The sequence below is a fragment of the Psittacula echo genome (assembly GCF_963264785.1).
Source record: "Psittacula echo genome assembly, chromosome: 3".
Classification (NCBI taxonomy): domain Eukaryota; kingdom Metazoa; phylum Chordata; class Aves; order Psittaciformes; family Psittacidae; genus Psittacula; species Psittacula echo.
Genome location: NC_137736.1, coordinates 71,746,346 through 71,763,518, shown reverse-complemented (window position 1 = coordinate 71,763,518; position 17,173 = coordinate 71,746,346). Strand labels below are relative to the sequence as shown.

Sequence of the window (17,173 nt, the reverse complement as noted above, 5' to 3'; positions counted from 1 at the left end):
TGTGACTGTGTATGTGATTCATAGGTGGCCAGTTTAGACTTGGGGCAAAACTGTGTTCTCAAATACTTTAACATATTTATACCTGTGCTGTGATAGTACCTAATAGATATCTTGAAGGAGAATGTTTTTTGTAGATAAGTAATTTTTTTGAATAAACAGTATGCCTAACTATTTCCTGACAGCAGATAGGCTGACCTTGACGTTTAGAAACAGAAATTACTGTTCTCTGCCAGTATAGTGATATCTTCAGAAGAAGGGTAGATGTTACTGAATTTTATTGAATTTTTTTTTTTAAGCTGGGCAGTAAATTTCCACTGACAATGTAACTGTACTTTCCAAATTCTCAACCTTATCTGTAAGTGAAGGTGATGGAAGTACTTTATGAAACATTATCTGATGGGCTAGAAGTGAGGAGGTAACATTTTGCCCATTTGGTTCATCTCTGGCTGTAGAAACAATGGCACAAAACAATTGTATTGTCTTTGGTTGACTTTGCAATAGCTTGACGAATATCTTATGAGTTAAGTGTCGGCTGTGATCTTATATTTTGTCTTTGGTGCTTTTATCTTGTGAATCTTTTTTATTTTGTAGCCTTCATGCTGCCACAGGAGCTATTTGGTTGAAAGGAAAAGAGGTGTATGTGTGAGAAAAAGATTGGAAATCAGGTTTAAAATGCTGAGTTTTCACAAGTGATGACTAATTAGATTGGACAAGAGTTATTTCAGTTGTAAAAGATGCATTGTTAGAGAAGGGAGAAACAATGTATATGAAAGATAAAGCGGTGGAGGGGAATAGGAAAGCTTTGGTTAATTAACCTAGATGATTGCAGGGATGATCCAGTCATTTTAGAACATAAAGCTTAACCACATGGCAGAGATCAAGTTTAGCAGTGTGACACCTCTGTTCCATTCTTTGGCTGCAGCAGGAGGTGAACAGAGAGATCTCAGACCTACATTTAACAAACATAGTGGAGACACCACTGTAATAAAGGGAAGTAACTGTCTTTCATCTGTATAAGAAGTAATAATGGTTATTCTAGAAATAGAGTAATGAAGCCGATATTGGAAAGCTTCTGTTCTTCATAAGCCACTCATTGACCTTTCATGATCAAAGCCTTGCAGAAACCCCACATTGAATTATAGATTGTTGATTTTGTGTAATGTATTATCCTCTTATTGAATCAAAATAAGAAATATTATGAAACTCTTTTACATTACCAGTGCCTACTTTTGGCAGGTACGACATAGTTTAGCGTGTCTTCTGTTTTTTTCTTCAATCTGGGATCATTCTTTGGATCAGACTTGACTTTCTTTTTGTGTTGATCCTGTTGTTTGCCAAGAAAGAAAATGCCTGCCTTGCTGTCTGTCAGAATCTGTCTGTGTCGGCACTGGAAGGATGGAAGTGCAAAGTAGCACTTTTGCCATGAAGAAAAGAATTCTATCCTAGTTTGCCTAGATATTTCCTCACTTTTTGTGTCATGTCAAATATGGTTTGTTGTGGCAGCAGTCCCTTAGCTCTTCTGTGAGTTCAGGTTTCAGTGAAAAACACCATAGTAAGTACTGAAAGATAAGTCCTGACCCAGCACTGACTTCTATTTGAGAGCAGTCCTGGGCCCCAGGTGGAGCTTCATTGACTTTGATGGGGCCACTTCAGGTAGGTGGAGGCTGCTGATTGCTGCTTTGCAGAATTAGGACCCACTGTTGAAGACACCTCAAGAAATAAGTAACATTTGTTATTTTAGTTTTAAACCATAGCATAGGGATAAGGATTCCTATTCTCTTACAAAAGTACTTTTAAAATGATAACTGAGTTATATGCCAAATGTGCATCACCACTGAAATATAATAAGCATATTTATGAGCTTATGTAAGATGAACTACATGTTGTCTTTCGTTGAAGGTCAGTGTATCAGGATGAGGAGCAACAAGTTTCACAGCTTTGATGGAAAGCCACAAAAATTTCTCTAGCTCTAAATTAACAATTTACATAGGTTAATTTGAATAACTGAATTTATAGTACAGAGAAGACCGACCCGAGTCTTTTGATTCACTGGACCAGTGGAAAGGGCATGGTGCACTCCTAGAATGAGAAGATTTGGTATTTGGGCAGTACTCATAGTGGCCTCTGAGGTGGTAGCCGAGCTGCTCTTTGAGTGCTTTTGAGTGTGCCCAGGATATGTGGAATGGAATGAATTGCAATTAACAAACATGGATTACTACTCTTCAGCTTACGGGTAAAGCTGAGAGAAGAAATAGGGGATATTAAGGTTTAAGCTATGATAGTGTTGATAGTGTTTTAGTTAAATATTATTGGTGCCCAAATTTTCTTCATTGCAATCTCACATAAGAAGCCCAAATAAATACTTCATTATTTTCTAAAACTTCTTTATTGCTTAAAATGTCACTGAAATGTCCATGCTGTTTTAATTCAGTCAGAAAACAAATTCCCTTTAGACCTCCTGTCTTGTATTTTGGCACTCATATTTCCATTGGATGGATTTTTTAGTTATAGGGTTGTTGGTTTTTTTTTTTTTGTTTGGTTTTTCCCCCCCCCCCCCCAAAAATATATGCTTTCTAAAGTATCATGAATTTGTATGTATTTATTTTCATTTAACTTGCATTATTATAAATCTCAGTGTTCTAAAAAAGTTGTGTTCTGTTATATTATATTTTAGAGAATACTGTTTGTCCTGAATTTCCTGTACGTTATCAGTAATTGCAAAGCTGCAGTATATCTGTTTAGTAGTAATATAAATGTAAAGGCATCCATTTGACTTTAATAATGATGGTGTCCTCTTTTGGTGGTAGTTTAAGCAGGAGATTAAATGATTTAATTATTTTTTTTTATTTTTTTTTTACTAAAAAAAGGCATTCTTCCTGTATTGTAGCACTTTCCTAGACCCTGAAACTCGAAGAGCAATGGGAGAGCAAGCAGTAGCTCTTGCCAAAGCAGTAAAATATTCCTCTGCTGGAACAGTAGAATTCCTTGTGGACTCCAGTAAGAATTTCTACTTCTTGGAAATGAATACTAGACTTCAGGTAAGAAAAACAGCTCTTCAGATTCAGAAAAGTGTTATTTGAAAAAACAGAACATAACCTCCTTCCATAGTTAGGGGTCTGCTCCTGCAAAGACTTAAACATAACTAACTTTACGCATGTGAGCACTTCCCACTTAACTTAAAAGATCTACTCACTTAAATAAGCCTGCATATACAAGACTTTGCAGCAGTGAGCCCTTGCACAGCACTCAAGTAAGCATTCAGAGCTTTTGCTCTTTGTTACACTTGACCTAAAGACCTTGCAAGAGGTCACTGTTAAGTGCCACTGTGAGTTCACAGTAAGTGGCTAGCCACTGTGCTCTGATGCTTTTCCCCACTGGTCCCTGAAGTTTCTTTTTTATTTTTTATACTTTGATGGTTGCTTGCTGAGTTTCTCTAGGAGGGTGATTAAAACTATATGTGTGTATCAGCAATAAAACCACCAGCAATCTGCATATGATTGAAGTTGTGACTGGAATGCAACTGTGTAAAAAGCATGCTGACATGGTGTAGGATTTTTGTAACAGCACGTGTAGTCAGTACTAGACGTTATAATGTACACTGCCGATGAATGGATAAGCAGTGTTTTATGGAAAAAACCCTCTACCTCTTATTTGACTTTTACAATGAATTTCTGGTCATAGTCTAAGAAAACAGGCACATAACTTGAAGTCTGGATATCATTCTCAAAGACAGGAAAATGGTTCTTCTTGTAAGCAAGTAAATTCCATTGTCCTTGTTCTCCTTTGCTCATTTTATTAAATAATGACAGAAATGTGGAATCAAGCACCAAAGTGAATAGCTACTTATTCTGTTTTGGCTAAATTTTCTTTGGGACGTATTCTGCCTGCTGCTTATACATGTGGGCAGGGATAGAGCATAAAGAGATCCTCGGAATTCTGACGTCTTTGATGACTTTGTATAATGGCTGGGTAAATTTATGCTTTGGGTAAAGAAGTGAGAGAGGATTTGGGAGTGCTGCAGTCTTCCCCTGTGCTAGGGGAAGACTGCTGGTAAGATTTGCCTTGCCTTGCTGGGCAGCAGTGTTTTTGGGATGAGTCATGACAGTTACATTTCACATGCTTTTGCTAGAAGTTTCCTAAGCACAATCTGCTCTACCTGAGATTCAGTTACAAGGTGCTGGTTAACGGCAATGTATAGTTCATTAAAATATGATGAAGAATTTCTATCTCGATGCTCATAATTTACACTTTTCTCAATCTTGTAGTTTTTGAGAGAATGTGTCTTAGTGCCTCTCCATGTTCTTTCTCACATCGAAGAAAATTAATGTATGATTTTCTGCATAGCCCTCTGCAAGTTCAGAAACATTTCCTTGCTATCCTTGTAGTATATTATTGTCCATCAATTCCTAAATGCAATGAGGGATGAAGTATCCATAGAGTGCTTTCTGTAATTTGTTGTCGAGTTGTTATCTTTGCTGTTTTGTGGTGTCTTCCCCCTGCAGTGCCTCGTGGTAAGTGTTCAAAGTCCCAAACCTCAAACTTGCTTAATTGTAGAGGTCTCTACATATGCAGTAGGAAAGCTTTCACAGTTCCATCTTTAAGGACTTTAAAGACTCCTTTTGAAAGATAGCCTAAGCCTAAGTTTGACAGTCCCCTATAATAGCAGACTCATTCTTTGCAACCGTCAAAGAAATTTACTAATCTTAAATTACAGTACTTGTGCAGATATTCTCTAATTCCTCTATCCTGACTGTGTATTGTCTCTTATTAGCATTTCAGTTTGAGGCTGGAGAGTAGTAATTTTCTCTGATTCTTCCCCAGGCTTACACGATTGATCTGTCACTTCTCCCAGGTCTCAAGCTTTACTTTCTGTTCAGCTAACAGTTATACAACTAGCATCTCATATTAGCTCCCTTCTATTAAGAGCCAAACATAGAAACTGTAATGAAGCTCATCGAGATTTAACTTCAGAACCAGGAGAGTCTCCAGATGTCCCTGTATTGCTTCAGCCTTTTTTAACTTTTGCATCTCCTAACTGTGAACAGTGGCTAACAGGCTCCCTTGCCCTGTTTTTGCTGAACACTCCACAGTTGGAAGAACTTACCCAAATGATGGGTACCTGATCCATAAATAATGCTTCTAAGGTCTTTTTCAGTGTGGATTACAGACAGAGCTACCTGTCAGCATCATCAGAACATGTCTACTAAATTATGCAATTTCCCATGTGTGTTTTAATGTTTCAGCAATCTCTAATCAGATCACTGTAGCCTTTTTACTTCAGAATACGCTTGTGTAAAGGTAACTGTACCCAATACTTTGCACTGCCTGCTGCTTTCTTTGTCCCTCTCTTTGGTCTTATCTGTCAGATATCTTCCAGTGTTTTTTGTAACTAATTTTGCAGTAATTGAGACTTGTATCATTACTTGGCTGTCTTTTTAGGGAACTCTTCGGGAATATACCTTTTCTGCCATATAGGCCTGCAAAAAAGTATAAATTGCACCTTACAGGAAGGTCATATTTTATTTAATTTTTGTATTAAGTGTTGCTGCAATCCAGTGTGAGATTGGAAAGCGAAAAAAGGTTGGTGAATCAGCTCCATTGTGTCTCTTGTATGCTACACAAATCTGTTACAGATGTTTCACTCACTCCAAGTGATTCAGCTAGAATGATTTATTCTTTGCTGTTGGCAATGTTCTTTTTGTTCTATCTGCTTTTCTGTCATTTTTCAGAGGCTAGTTGATAAGTATGAGACACAAGATTGGATAATTGCATAGCAAAACTAGTTATTCTTACTTTCCACAAGAAAATGTAGAAATGTATGCCCTAGCAACTACAAAAAAACTTCTGTATGTTGTCATTTAGGGCACTTTTGGTTTTCAGGCAGCTACTACTACTCCGATTGCTGAGGCAGACCACGTGTTGAATATCTAATTCTTTATAGCTGCTGTGGTGTGCTTTGTGTTACCTAGTTGTCGTTAGCCGTTTCAAGGGCGTAGTCCAAAATAGCCAAACAAGAGCTTTAACATAAAAATTTCTGAACCTTTAGATTGATAGCCTTTCTAACTTTCAAATTGTGTCAAAATCTCCTTATCATGCTGCCACCAGAAGTGCTGGCTTTCACTAGGAAAGTGTCTTCTGCTTTTCACTGGACGATGAGAAATATTTCTCTTTGACTTGATAGAAAGAGAGTCTACCTCCTGTAAATAAAGATGTAAATAAAAATGTATGGGTGTGTGGTGTGGCTAAGCTCCTCGCATATGAATCAGTAACAGCAAAGGGTAAATATCACACACTCTGGAATCCTGTAGTATCTGCAGATGAGAAGCATCCCTTGTTGACTTGAGAAGAACTGAGAGAAGTACAAGGAGCAGCATGAGGGAAAAGCACTCACCTTGAATGCAGTTTGTACATTTGTGTCTCAGGTCTGTTCCCAACCTTGTGCCTCCCCCATCGGTTGTGCAATTTAAGTAACAAGTGAGCACTGCCTTCTCAGAACATGACCAAATTTGCTTAGAGTGATCCGATTGAAAAGATCATTTGTATAGACTGTATTCAACACAGTGGAGTTTAGAAATACGGTAATTTGAGTAGCAGTGTGTTTTCTCCCCATGTGACAGTTTCAATGTTTTTGTCATAACTTTTTAGGGAATAAAAGTTAATTTTGTAGAATATTTTGTCGACCTGTGAAAGATTTATTGAAAGCAAGTGGCATATCTGTATGTTTTTATTCTATAGTTGTAGTGAGAGTATTTATTTTATATAAATGTTTTCAAGTTCTTTTAAAGTAACTTGATTCTAAGGCATAAGGCGAATGTAAATAAACTTCCATACACCCATAAAACATTACCCAGTGTTAAGATATTTTGTTCACCACTTTCAATGTTTTCATCAGATTTTACTGACCCCTGGAAAATGATATATTCCAGAGCTTTGTGCAGAACTGGAAGTGTAAAAGACGGAGAATTATTACATGCAATATATCTCTTTCTACCTTCCTTTTCATCTGTTTGTCCACTAATGAAAGTAATAAAGAGCATGGTTGGGAAATATCTAGAAATATGTAGAAATCCAGCTGGTGATTGTCTGAGCTTCACTGCTTATAAACTCCTGGTTCTAACAGTTTCTTAATGGTATCTATATTCTGTTGCACATCATTAGGCAGCACCTGCTACATGTTTGCTCAGTGAAGGAGAGAAGTACTGGAAAATTCTGCAGCTGCACTACATAAACAGCAGTGGCAAAATACAAATAGCAAAGTGATGAGCTGAGTCTGGATTGCCAGCTAAAACCACAGAGAGGTGCTGACTTTGGTATCCATAGCAGACCCATGGGACGACAAGAGGTGGTTTTGCTGTCTGGGTGTGCGTAGCTGCCTAGAGGATGAATTGTGATAGGTGAGCCGGAGTGTGGGAGCAGTGAAAGGGGCTGTCAGGAGGCAGAGGAGCAGATTTCTGCTCAGTCTGAATGGAGAGATTTCAAAGTAAAGTCTCAAGTGACTGTTTCTGCTGTTTGCTGAGATTCTTCATATTTCTTAATACTGGAATCGTGTCTTACTGTGACACTTTGCTTCAGTCATTTTAAATAGGCTAACAAACAGTGTCAGATGGTAAAGACTTTCAATTGCTGCTAACCTGGGCTGAATTTGAACTGCTGACCTAAAGGTGAAAGGTCTCTTATCCCATTACCAATCCCCTAAGCCCACCAGAATCCATTCTGCACACAGTTTATACCAGCTGTTCATGGCCATTTTTAGAACCGAAAGAAAAGGTAATTTTGCTGCCAAACAACACTTCTTCACACAAGAGGGTCAGCCGACAACAGTTAACCAGATTTTTGCCACATTCTTGCCTCCTAATGCAACTTCCATTATGTAGCTACTGGTTGTCTGCTTTTCAGGCTTCCCAAAAGAACTACAGAAAAGCATTGCTAATTGTTGTTGACAGAAGAGAACAACATTGTTTGTGTAAGTCATTGAATCTGAAAGATGCCATTAACAGTGCTGCCAGGACATGGAGTGATATCTTAGAGACGATGTTACCGCATAGCTATCATAAAATACTATTTAAAAAGTAGAGAAAAAGGAGGCTCCCCTCCATTTTTAATAAGTAGAGGAACAAAAGGTTGTTCTTCAAAGGGCACATTAGTTTCTTTCCTTTGGTGAATTTGATGTAAAGCAAACCAAGATTGGCTGCAGTGTGACCAGAACCATCTTGAACGAAGTACTCTGAGAGGACTTTAATACTGCTGCTAAATACAGTGAAAGCAAGGATTGCATCTTTAGGAAAGACAGTATAGGTCTTGTGGGTACAAATTTATTATATTGTGGAGTATGTAGTGGAAACGAAATTATGTAGAATTACTGAATTGTGAGGTTGTTTTTTTGAAGTGTGTTTATTGAGAAAATTATGTTGAAATTGTGAGCTAAATAATTTGTTGATATAAAGTGTGTGCTGTTCATTTAAAACACAGGGGAGACAGATTCAGTATTCATAGGCTATGTGTTTTCTTACCTGTGTCTGTCCAGTACGATAAAGAAAAAAAATCCTTGCAAATTAAAATTGAGAAAACTGAATTAATGATTACTGGAAGATAAATTCCTATGAGGAAGTAGATTACATTTCTTTTCAGAGTTATTATATGCTATGATTAAAAAATTAGTTGGTACCAAATGTCTGTACATTAATATTTATTTCTTTAGCATCTTACAGAGGAAACAACAGAAGAAGTCTATCTGAGCATCTTAGTTGATGGAAAGTTTTTGTAGTTCTGGTTGAACTCAGTTCTTTGATCACACACTGATAAATAAAAAAATAAACAGCAACTGGTATGGCATGCTATGTCTATGGAAAAGGACAACACAAGAGGTTGCCTGTTATGTATTCCTGCGTGCTCTCCATTCATTCTGTGCATTATTCCAACCATTGTCTGTTCTCCAGCAGCCTTTCTGAAAAGCTGTTTTTCCTGTGTGCTCCCAAACCCCATATACACATGAACTCTTTTGCAGAAAGAAGATGTGACCCCAGAGTGCTCCTGCGCATAGTAGTCAGGAAGCTGGCATGCCTGAAGAGCAGAACATGTGTGCACCTCTGTGGCTGTTCAGTTCTCCGAAATAGAAACCAGACTTACTGGAATAAAGGGGGTTGAGGAGCATCTGTAAGTTGATGGGTTTGGGTCAGTTGACACTGGATTTGGCTGCAGCAGAAAAGCCTGTGGGACTCCAGGTGAATCATGTTTCCTGGAAACTGAGGTGTATGTTGAAAGTTAGTTTTGAGATTATTTATTTGAATGTAAAGGAGTATCTGACACCAACCTAGGGACTTACAGTAGTAGGAGTGACACAGGCTATAGTTTTAAGTCTACTGAAAATTAGATTTTCTTGGCCACTGTAATCTGCTTGAATGCTCCAAATTGTGAGTAACTTGATGCCTTATGCACACAGGGGCAAGGGACCGATTTGTGAGAGTATCCAGAAGTGTTTGCTATTAGATCTGAGTACCTTGATGGTCTTGGGAAAAATGTGTCCTGTAATTATTCCCCTGAATATAAGGGGAGCAGTCATTGCTAATTTAACTCTTATCTCCAACTAGTCGTAAAAACTGCATGACTGTTTTTGTAGCTGTGGATGAACCCCAGTATAGTAAAATTTTAAGAGTGTTGGCAGTCACAGAACAGGAGGAGAACTAGCAGCTTCTCCATGCTGTTCTGTGCATCGATGCTAACTGGACTGTGATGTCGGCAGGTTCCCCTAGCTCTTTTGTACCTGCTTCACCATGTATTATTAGTTATTATTTTCTCACAGGCTTTGCCACTAGTGTCTCTTGCTGTACAAACTGAAAGAGGTTAGGGAAGCAAAACCACTCTCAGTGATCACAGGGAATCTAACTGCTGTGAGCTGTCTGTAGAAGAGCAGATCCCATATGAAGGGGCAGCGCTTTGCCATGTGTGGATGTTGCTAGCTATAACGGGTATGGATTTGTAGACTTGAAAGCAGGAAAAGTGGCATTTTTTAGGGGAAGAGGTGTGTGTATCACAGAAGATGGGGAGTAAGACTTTTTAAAGGTGATGCGTATCGTACTGAAGTGCATTGAAATGATGACTCGTTATAAATTGTGTATGACCAGACTTCGGTGTAAGTAAAGGAACTGATAGTAAAGGCGATACTTTTGGCAGCTAACTAATTGAGAGGTATTGCTGATCAATTTTTCTGCTTGACATGTTGAGAATAAGGTACAGCTGCTTTGATGATAAAGCTGTGATCCTTAGATTGCTTGCTGCAGACATGTCTGGTTTTGCCTTTTGTGTTAAGGACAGATATAAATGTGTGAATTTACCCACTATCTCATAACCATACGATCCTTGGCTCTTACCTTATTGACTAAGGCTTCATTGGCAAGATCTTGGATCAGCTGACTACAAAATTGAGTATGGCTGTAGTCAGCTGACTACAACATTGAGGTGTTGATCAATTGAGAGGGATTCAGTTCTGTTTGTGAGCATACTTGCATTCATCTCTAAAAATTCAGTCCTTGACTTAACATCTATAAAATGGCAAGTAAAGGCTGCTGATTGAGAAGAGATACAGCATAAAGTTAATAGAAGAAAATACATCAGGCAGGTAAAACAAGAGTGGCACCTGAAGTAGAAGGCTGAAAAGTAAAAGAGAAAAGTGTTTAAAGCCTAGCTTTTAATAGTAATTTAAAAAAAAATTGCAATTACATTAGTCGAATAGCTGAAACAGTTATTGTAGAGCTTTTGTAAGAAGGGGATGATGATGTCTGTGGGGTTTTTTTGGGGGGGGAGGGGAGGGAGAAGAGGGGGTCTAATCTTTTCACTTTTCCTACTCCTGTCTTTCCTTGCTTTGGAAAAGGTTAGAGCTTTAATTTCAGATCCTTCATGTATCTGTCTGTTGGGTGGATTCTTGTACCTCCAAAACCCCATTTCAGAGTGCTCGTTTGACCAGGTTATGCCATTACTGCTTGATTAAAGCCCTTTTGCACTGTACACAAAAGCATATTCTGTATATTGCTAAAAATGCTGACCCCTCCTGCCCCCTCCTTGCCAAAAGAAAATGGCGAAAACATGTGCAATTTGGTCCACGCACCCCACTGAAAGGTTAAATTTACAAAGAAGTTAACCAGGATTTCAAGGTTAAAATTCTTCTCTACTGCATTTTGGTTATTTTATGGTTTTAATGTATACCAAAATGCATTCAAAATGTATTTGGTACCCCCAAATTAGTGATGAGATTGGTGCTATCTACATTACGCCTAAACAGCACTTGCTGAAGCTCAGTCCTGAAAGAAAGCAAAACAACTTCTTACCCCCAAGAAAACCTCAAAAAATTTTCCTTGTCATATTTTCTGAATGCTGTTTTGTGTGCAGACACAAAGGGAGTATTTTGAAGAAGCAGAAGAAAATATTGACCAAGTCAAAGATCTGTACTGAAGAATGGATTAAATAAATGTTTGTGAGTCGTAAGAACCAAACAACAAAAATATTTTTCTTTCCAGAAACATTCCATCCTATTTTGATCATCAACAATAAAGCTGAAAACAACAATGAAGCTATTGAACCTGGAATGCCAATTGCTATCCAAGATAAATGACAGTATAACTAAATAATGCAAATGTCTTTGTAATGAAAAGAAAAAGAAAAGAAAGAAATATTGTAATTTAATTATCTGGAATGTTAATATTCCAAATGTGTTCTAAACTCAAAGGTAATTTTTTAAAACTTGAATTCCAAAATAAGAGAGTAAGTTCTGTTGTCCAAACATGAATGTGTGATAAGTAACTTAGGGAGTTTTAATGGAAACTTCAAGTCTCAATAGGAATTGAATTGCTTCAGTTTAATGCTGCAGGATAGACACTAAGATGTTCCATAGATTCTTGAAATACTATTATTAAGCTTGACATGCTGGAGAATATCCTGTGTTAGGTAGAATCAAGATTGAATCCCAAAGGTACATCCTAAACTGTATAATCAAATTCCCATTTCAATGTCACTTTTATCCTTCAAAGAATAGGTGCTTGTTTCAGTGATGATTTGTCATTAAAATTATGTCAAAATGTCTTAAAATGTTGTTGAAACTCTAAACAAACTCACAGCACACACAGGGCTAATTATGGATGCCATCTGTTTATTTTTACAAAGATTTTTTCTTAAAGACCAAAGCATCTACTTATTCTGATAAGCCACACAATTATACTAGTGACTAAATATTTTTCTTAATACTAGTGTACTTGAAGGAAGAAAGACTAGTGATTTGGTCACTGACCTTTTCCTGTGTCACAAAATGTACACAGTGTGACATCTCATGATAGAGAAAGCATTGTGAAGTGTGTTTTCTTAAGGTGTTTTAGCCTTGGAACACAAACACTTTATAATAAAAGTGTCAGTTCTGTTGTATTTTCAATATGGAAAGTCTAATAGATGTCTCTGTGTGAAGAAGATGCTTTTAACATGCCTATTTTTTACTTGATCTATATGGTTTATATCTTTGCTTGCTTTCTTGCTGTACTCCACCTAGTTAAAGGGTCTTTTTAAAGTTAATAAATATGTCTGTTTAGATTCCCATTTCAAGGAAAAAGAGCGTGTGTGTATGTGCATACGCGCGCACATGCGTGCATGCTTGTACGCACATGCCAGGTTAGCCTGAACGACGGGTATTCCCATGGCAGCATCATCCAAAGCCCTTAGCAGCAATTTGCTGAGAGCGCAGAGTGACTCTGCTGGTCCAGCCCAGCTATTGTGCATGCTAAGCACTGAACAGATAAGTCTGGAGGGGGAAAAAAAAATTGAAGAATCCATCTGCTCATTTCTGCTACACTGCGCTGATGCAAGATTACGCTAATCTGGTTGCTTGTCAGGACAGGTTAGTGAAAGCAGGCAAATGGGTGAGATTTAGGGTAGGCTTGTTCTATAGAAAATTGTAAGCGAGTCCTGTATGTGCCATGTGAAGTGTAGCAGAATGGGTTGATTATCAGCTACTTGGAGATTTTCAGTTAAAATATACTTATGGCCACAGTGCAAGTCTTTTTAAAACAAAATTGCACAGGAAAAGCTTCTGAACAAATGAAAATTAACTCATCATCACCAGGTACATTTGAATTTGTAAAATAAATGAAAAAAGAAACCAAACCAAACCCCTACAAACCCCCAAACCCTCCTAAGGTGTTCTGTGTGGTTTTCCTTTTGTATGCTGCTTCTAGTCATTGTAATCTCCTAATTATTTTCTGGATGTCCCTGCAGAGACAGTGTTTGCTGATGTTTGTCAATTTTTTTGGGAAAAAGACCAAGACCGGAATGTATTCTTTGTCTGTTCTTTGACTGATCTAATTTCTTGTTTATCTGTGGTTGTTTATGGAGAGGGATTTTTTTTGTTGTTGTTGTTTTTTGTTACCTATTGACTGACAGTTCTTGACCTTGCAGGTTGAACATCCCGTCACAGAATGCATTACCGGCCTGGACTTAGTCCAAGAAATGATCCGTGTTGCTAAGGGTTACCCTCTCAGGCACAAACAGGCTGATATTCCCATCAACGGCTGGGCAGTTGAATGTCGAGTTTATGCTGAGGTAAATGAGTGGTAGCGGGGAGGGAGGTAGGTGGCTGAATTTTGAGTAATAATACCCGGGTGTGGATAGATGCCAAGGTGAAGTCAAGGAATATCATATGAAAGTCACAATTTAAGAGTATGCAACACAAATGGTTAGTGAGATTTTGTAGAATTGTAGAATTTTTATTTTTTTAATTAAAAAGGCAACACATATTTCAACATAGCTTTTTCTGAAATCAAAATTAAAAAAAAAGGTAAAAGTTAATTAAGGTTTATTTCTAAGGACATTTGCTATATGTTCTGTTTATGTTTAATGCAGTGCTGGAGCTACTTGCTACAGTTAGCTACTGTTTCCAGGTTTCTTAACTTGTGCATGTGAAACTTGTTGACTTAAGAAGACAGATAAAATTCAATGGCTTACAGAATTTTTGTTGTATTAAAACATTTAAATTGTTGAAAAAGCAAGCTACATGTCTTCTGAAACGAGTTTATAGGGCAAACTTTCAAAGTGCAGTGCAAGATAACAGCTTTATAATTATGGTATGACTATCTCACCTTAAAAAACACTTACTAAAATGTAAGAGCCATTTTCAAGCATGTTTAAGACATTTCAAGGTAATGTCTTTTTGCTGCCATTTTTGGTGCATGAAAAACCAAGATTTGTTAATTAAAAATTATGCCTAGCTTCCTTCATTTTGTTTTAGGAATGTTTTAGGTAATAATGTTTTTCAGAAATAATTCAGCACCTCGAAATGTCTTTTTTCCCTCTCAACTATTGTGGCTTTTGTGATGAAGGGCATCTTACTTTATGTTGGTTTTATTCTTTCTCTTCATGCACATAATCCTCAATTTGCTATACTGATTCCAAGTTATATGGACTATTCTGATAAATAATAAATATTTGCCCTGTGATTGGCATGGAAGCTATTCTGAGCATGGGTAACCTTTACTCCGGAGTAACTGATGCTTGGACTTTTTTTTTTCTGTTCAGTTTAGATTCTCTCACGTTTATAAGTGCTGGGTCCAACTACTTTGCTATGAATTTGGTTATTCTGTAGGCCATATATTTATTTGCGGTCCTATTAAGTTTATATTGGCATTGCATTATGTAGGAGATTTCAAAGGCATAAAGCTCAGTTTGGTTTCTTAAGATAATTGAATTTCTAACTGCTCTTTTTATCTCTAGAATTTTATTCCTTATACTCTCTTCTCAACTCCACCCTTCTGAATACTTGCCCATCTTTCTTCCAAGGCACAAAGTAGCAATTGAAAATGTCATCTTTGTATATTTTGGTGGTGTACTGTAGCTGTGTGTAGAACAATTCTTTTTTGCTTTTTGACTCTGATTCAAGAGAATTTATATGCTTCCAGCTGTTTATTTGGAGTCACAGGGGTAGGTGGATGAAGAAATGTACTTCTACACAAGTAATTCTGGGGAAGAAAACAAAGTCATTCCAGCAGTGGTTTCTGTTAGACATTAAGTTTTTAAGTGTTATCTTCTCTGTGTCTGTAAAAGCTTAACGCTTTCTCATGTTGAATTTTATTTCAGGACCCCTACAAATCTTTTGGCCTGCCATCCATTGGTAAACTGTCTCAGTATCAGGAGCCATTGCAAGTGCCAAGTGTAAGTAACTTGGTTCTGGTGTTCATGGATGCCGAGTGCCTCTTTTATAGATGAAGACTATAAGTACTTGGCAGCTTTGTAAATCAGGCTTTTTTTTCCAGCTTCTTGCCGGGGGGAATGGGACAGGACATCACAATACTTACTTGTGAAACCTGAAAAACTACTTAAAAATGGACACTTCCAGACTGGGTTTAAAATGTTCAAATCTGGTATAACAGGAAACCATTATATGTTGAAATACTTTGTTACGTTCTATAACTTTCAGCTTCAGTTTTTCAGACACATGATTTGAAAGTACAGTGAAATGTTGTGTCAGCTCTTTAAGCACAGAGAACTGGGGACACCAGTGAGAGACTGCCAATGCTTTCTGTTTAGCTTTGTGGACTTTAAGAGGAAATTTGTTACAGTGATTATTACACATTTAAGGATACAGCCTGACTACATGGAAAAGTTGTTTAACAAACAGTGTTTTCTGCTATGTGAAAAGAACAAGGACACTGCCTTTTTGTAAAACCAAAGTAGTCTTAAGTCATAAGTGCACATATACATGACACTATGTCAGTTAGTGGAATGATGAGGCTGTACCATCTGTGAATACGATTATTCAGTCTGATTGCTTGCAGGGAAAATAGTGAAAGATTACAGGAGGAATCTCAAATGTGGAGATGTTATTGGATATATGATTTATTTAGCTTCTTAAATTGTTTTTGCCCGTGTACTTTCCGAAGGGACCTGACCCTTTCTGGTCTTTAAGGCTTCATGCTGTGTTCAAAGCCTGAAAGCAGAAAAAAAAAATTGTGAAGATCTAAAAGGCATTATATGATCTTAAAGAGGAGATGAGGGAAAAAGGTATCATTGGATGTATCTAAACTTTTTTTTTTTTTAATGAAACAAAGAGTGTATTTAATAAGAATTTATAATGAACACTCCAGTGTTTGTTAGAAGTTTTCACCATGTTGTAATAGCTAACAGGATGTCAAACATTTTGCCCTTGCAAGTTTTTGCAATTTGCAATTTTCCAAACGTGAGACCTGTTGAAAGTACAAGTGATAATGGACAAACTATACCCCCTACAGTCTTTGTCCCACCAAATCTTTCTTCAATTAATGCTGCAGCAGGAGTTTTATGTAATAACATTTGCGCTTGTGAGCCATCCATAGAAAGAAAAAACAATTAAAATGCCTTAAATGTTCTGCTTACTGCTGTTATTTGCTTGTGTGAATGTTGCATGTCAGCTAAATGGACCACGGAACAGATAAAGTGATTGGGTGCAGGAGAGTGCACACTAAGCTTTGTCTATCATCATTGCTGGGAGCAATCAAATTGATGCCAGCAGGACAGTAGACGCGTTGACAGCTGTAATTATGTATCTCCATGGTGATCACTTTTGGCCTGTCATGGAGGCCCATGAGTCCCCTCCCTTGCAAGCATTTAATCAGATTGGGCTGTCACTTGTCAGGTAGATGGGGTGGGCTGGGAGTTGTGTTTAGGGGGAGAGGTGAATTGAAAATGAAGGGTGGGAGATGCCTGATTGCTTCACGTGGTCCATCGTGGTACCAAAGAAAGAAATTTTAATTACACTGGAGGCTTCAGAGCAATGGTTTGAGGCGCTCATATGGAGTGTCCAGGCTGTTCTCTTTCTATATACTTATATTGTCCTATTAAAAATAGAACAGCTATTTTTATGTGGACACTCATGGTTTGGTGTCTTAATACATGTTTTCTGCCACTGTGAAACTAATTTCTCTCCTGAGAATGTTGTGCCACTAAGAACAAAATTCACATGACTAGAAAAGTTCAGTGTTACAGTCCATTGTGCCATAGTCTTTGTTTTATGCATTTTAGATTTTAGAAATGTCAACAAGTTGGCTTAAAAAACTGTAGTGGAGAATTGTGTGTCACAGTGATTTTTGGCTTGTGAGTAGTGTATTGCCCAATGCATTTTCAATTTAATTCCTCTGTGTTTCAGGTTAGGTAGTTAGTATACCTGTGC

General features: G+C 37.5%; 1 protein-coding gene across 1 annotated transcript in view; it reads left to right on the top strand.

Moving 5' to 3' along the window:
• The window catches only part of PCCA (propionyl-CoA carboxylase subunit alpha), a gene marked incomplete at both ends in the record, with an annotated part of 276,300 nt that overhangs the window by 99,662 nt on the left and 159,465 nt on the right, over window positions 1-17,173 (top strand). The window contains 3 exons of the mRNA XM_080612857.1: window positions 2,888-3,038; window positions 13,432-13,575; window positions 15,106-15,180. Coding sequence (XP_080468983.1) covers window positions 2,888-3,038; window positions 13,432-13,575; window positions 15,106-15,180 — 370 coding nt within the window. The remainder of the gene's footprint in view (window positions 1-2,887; window positions 3,039-13,431; window positions 13,576-15,105; window positions 15,181-17,173) is intronic.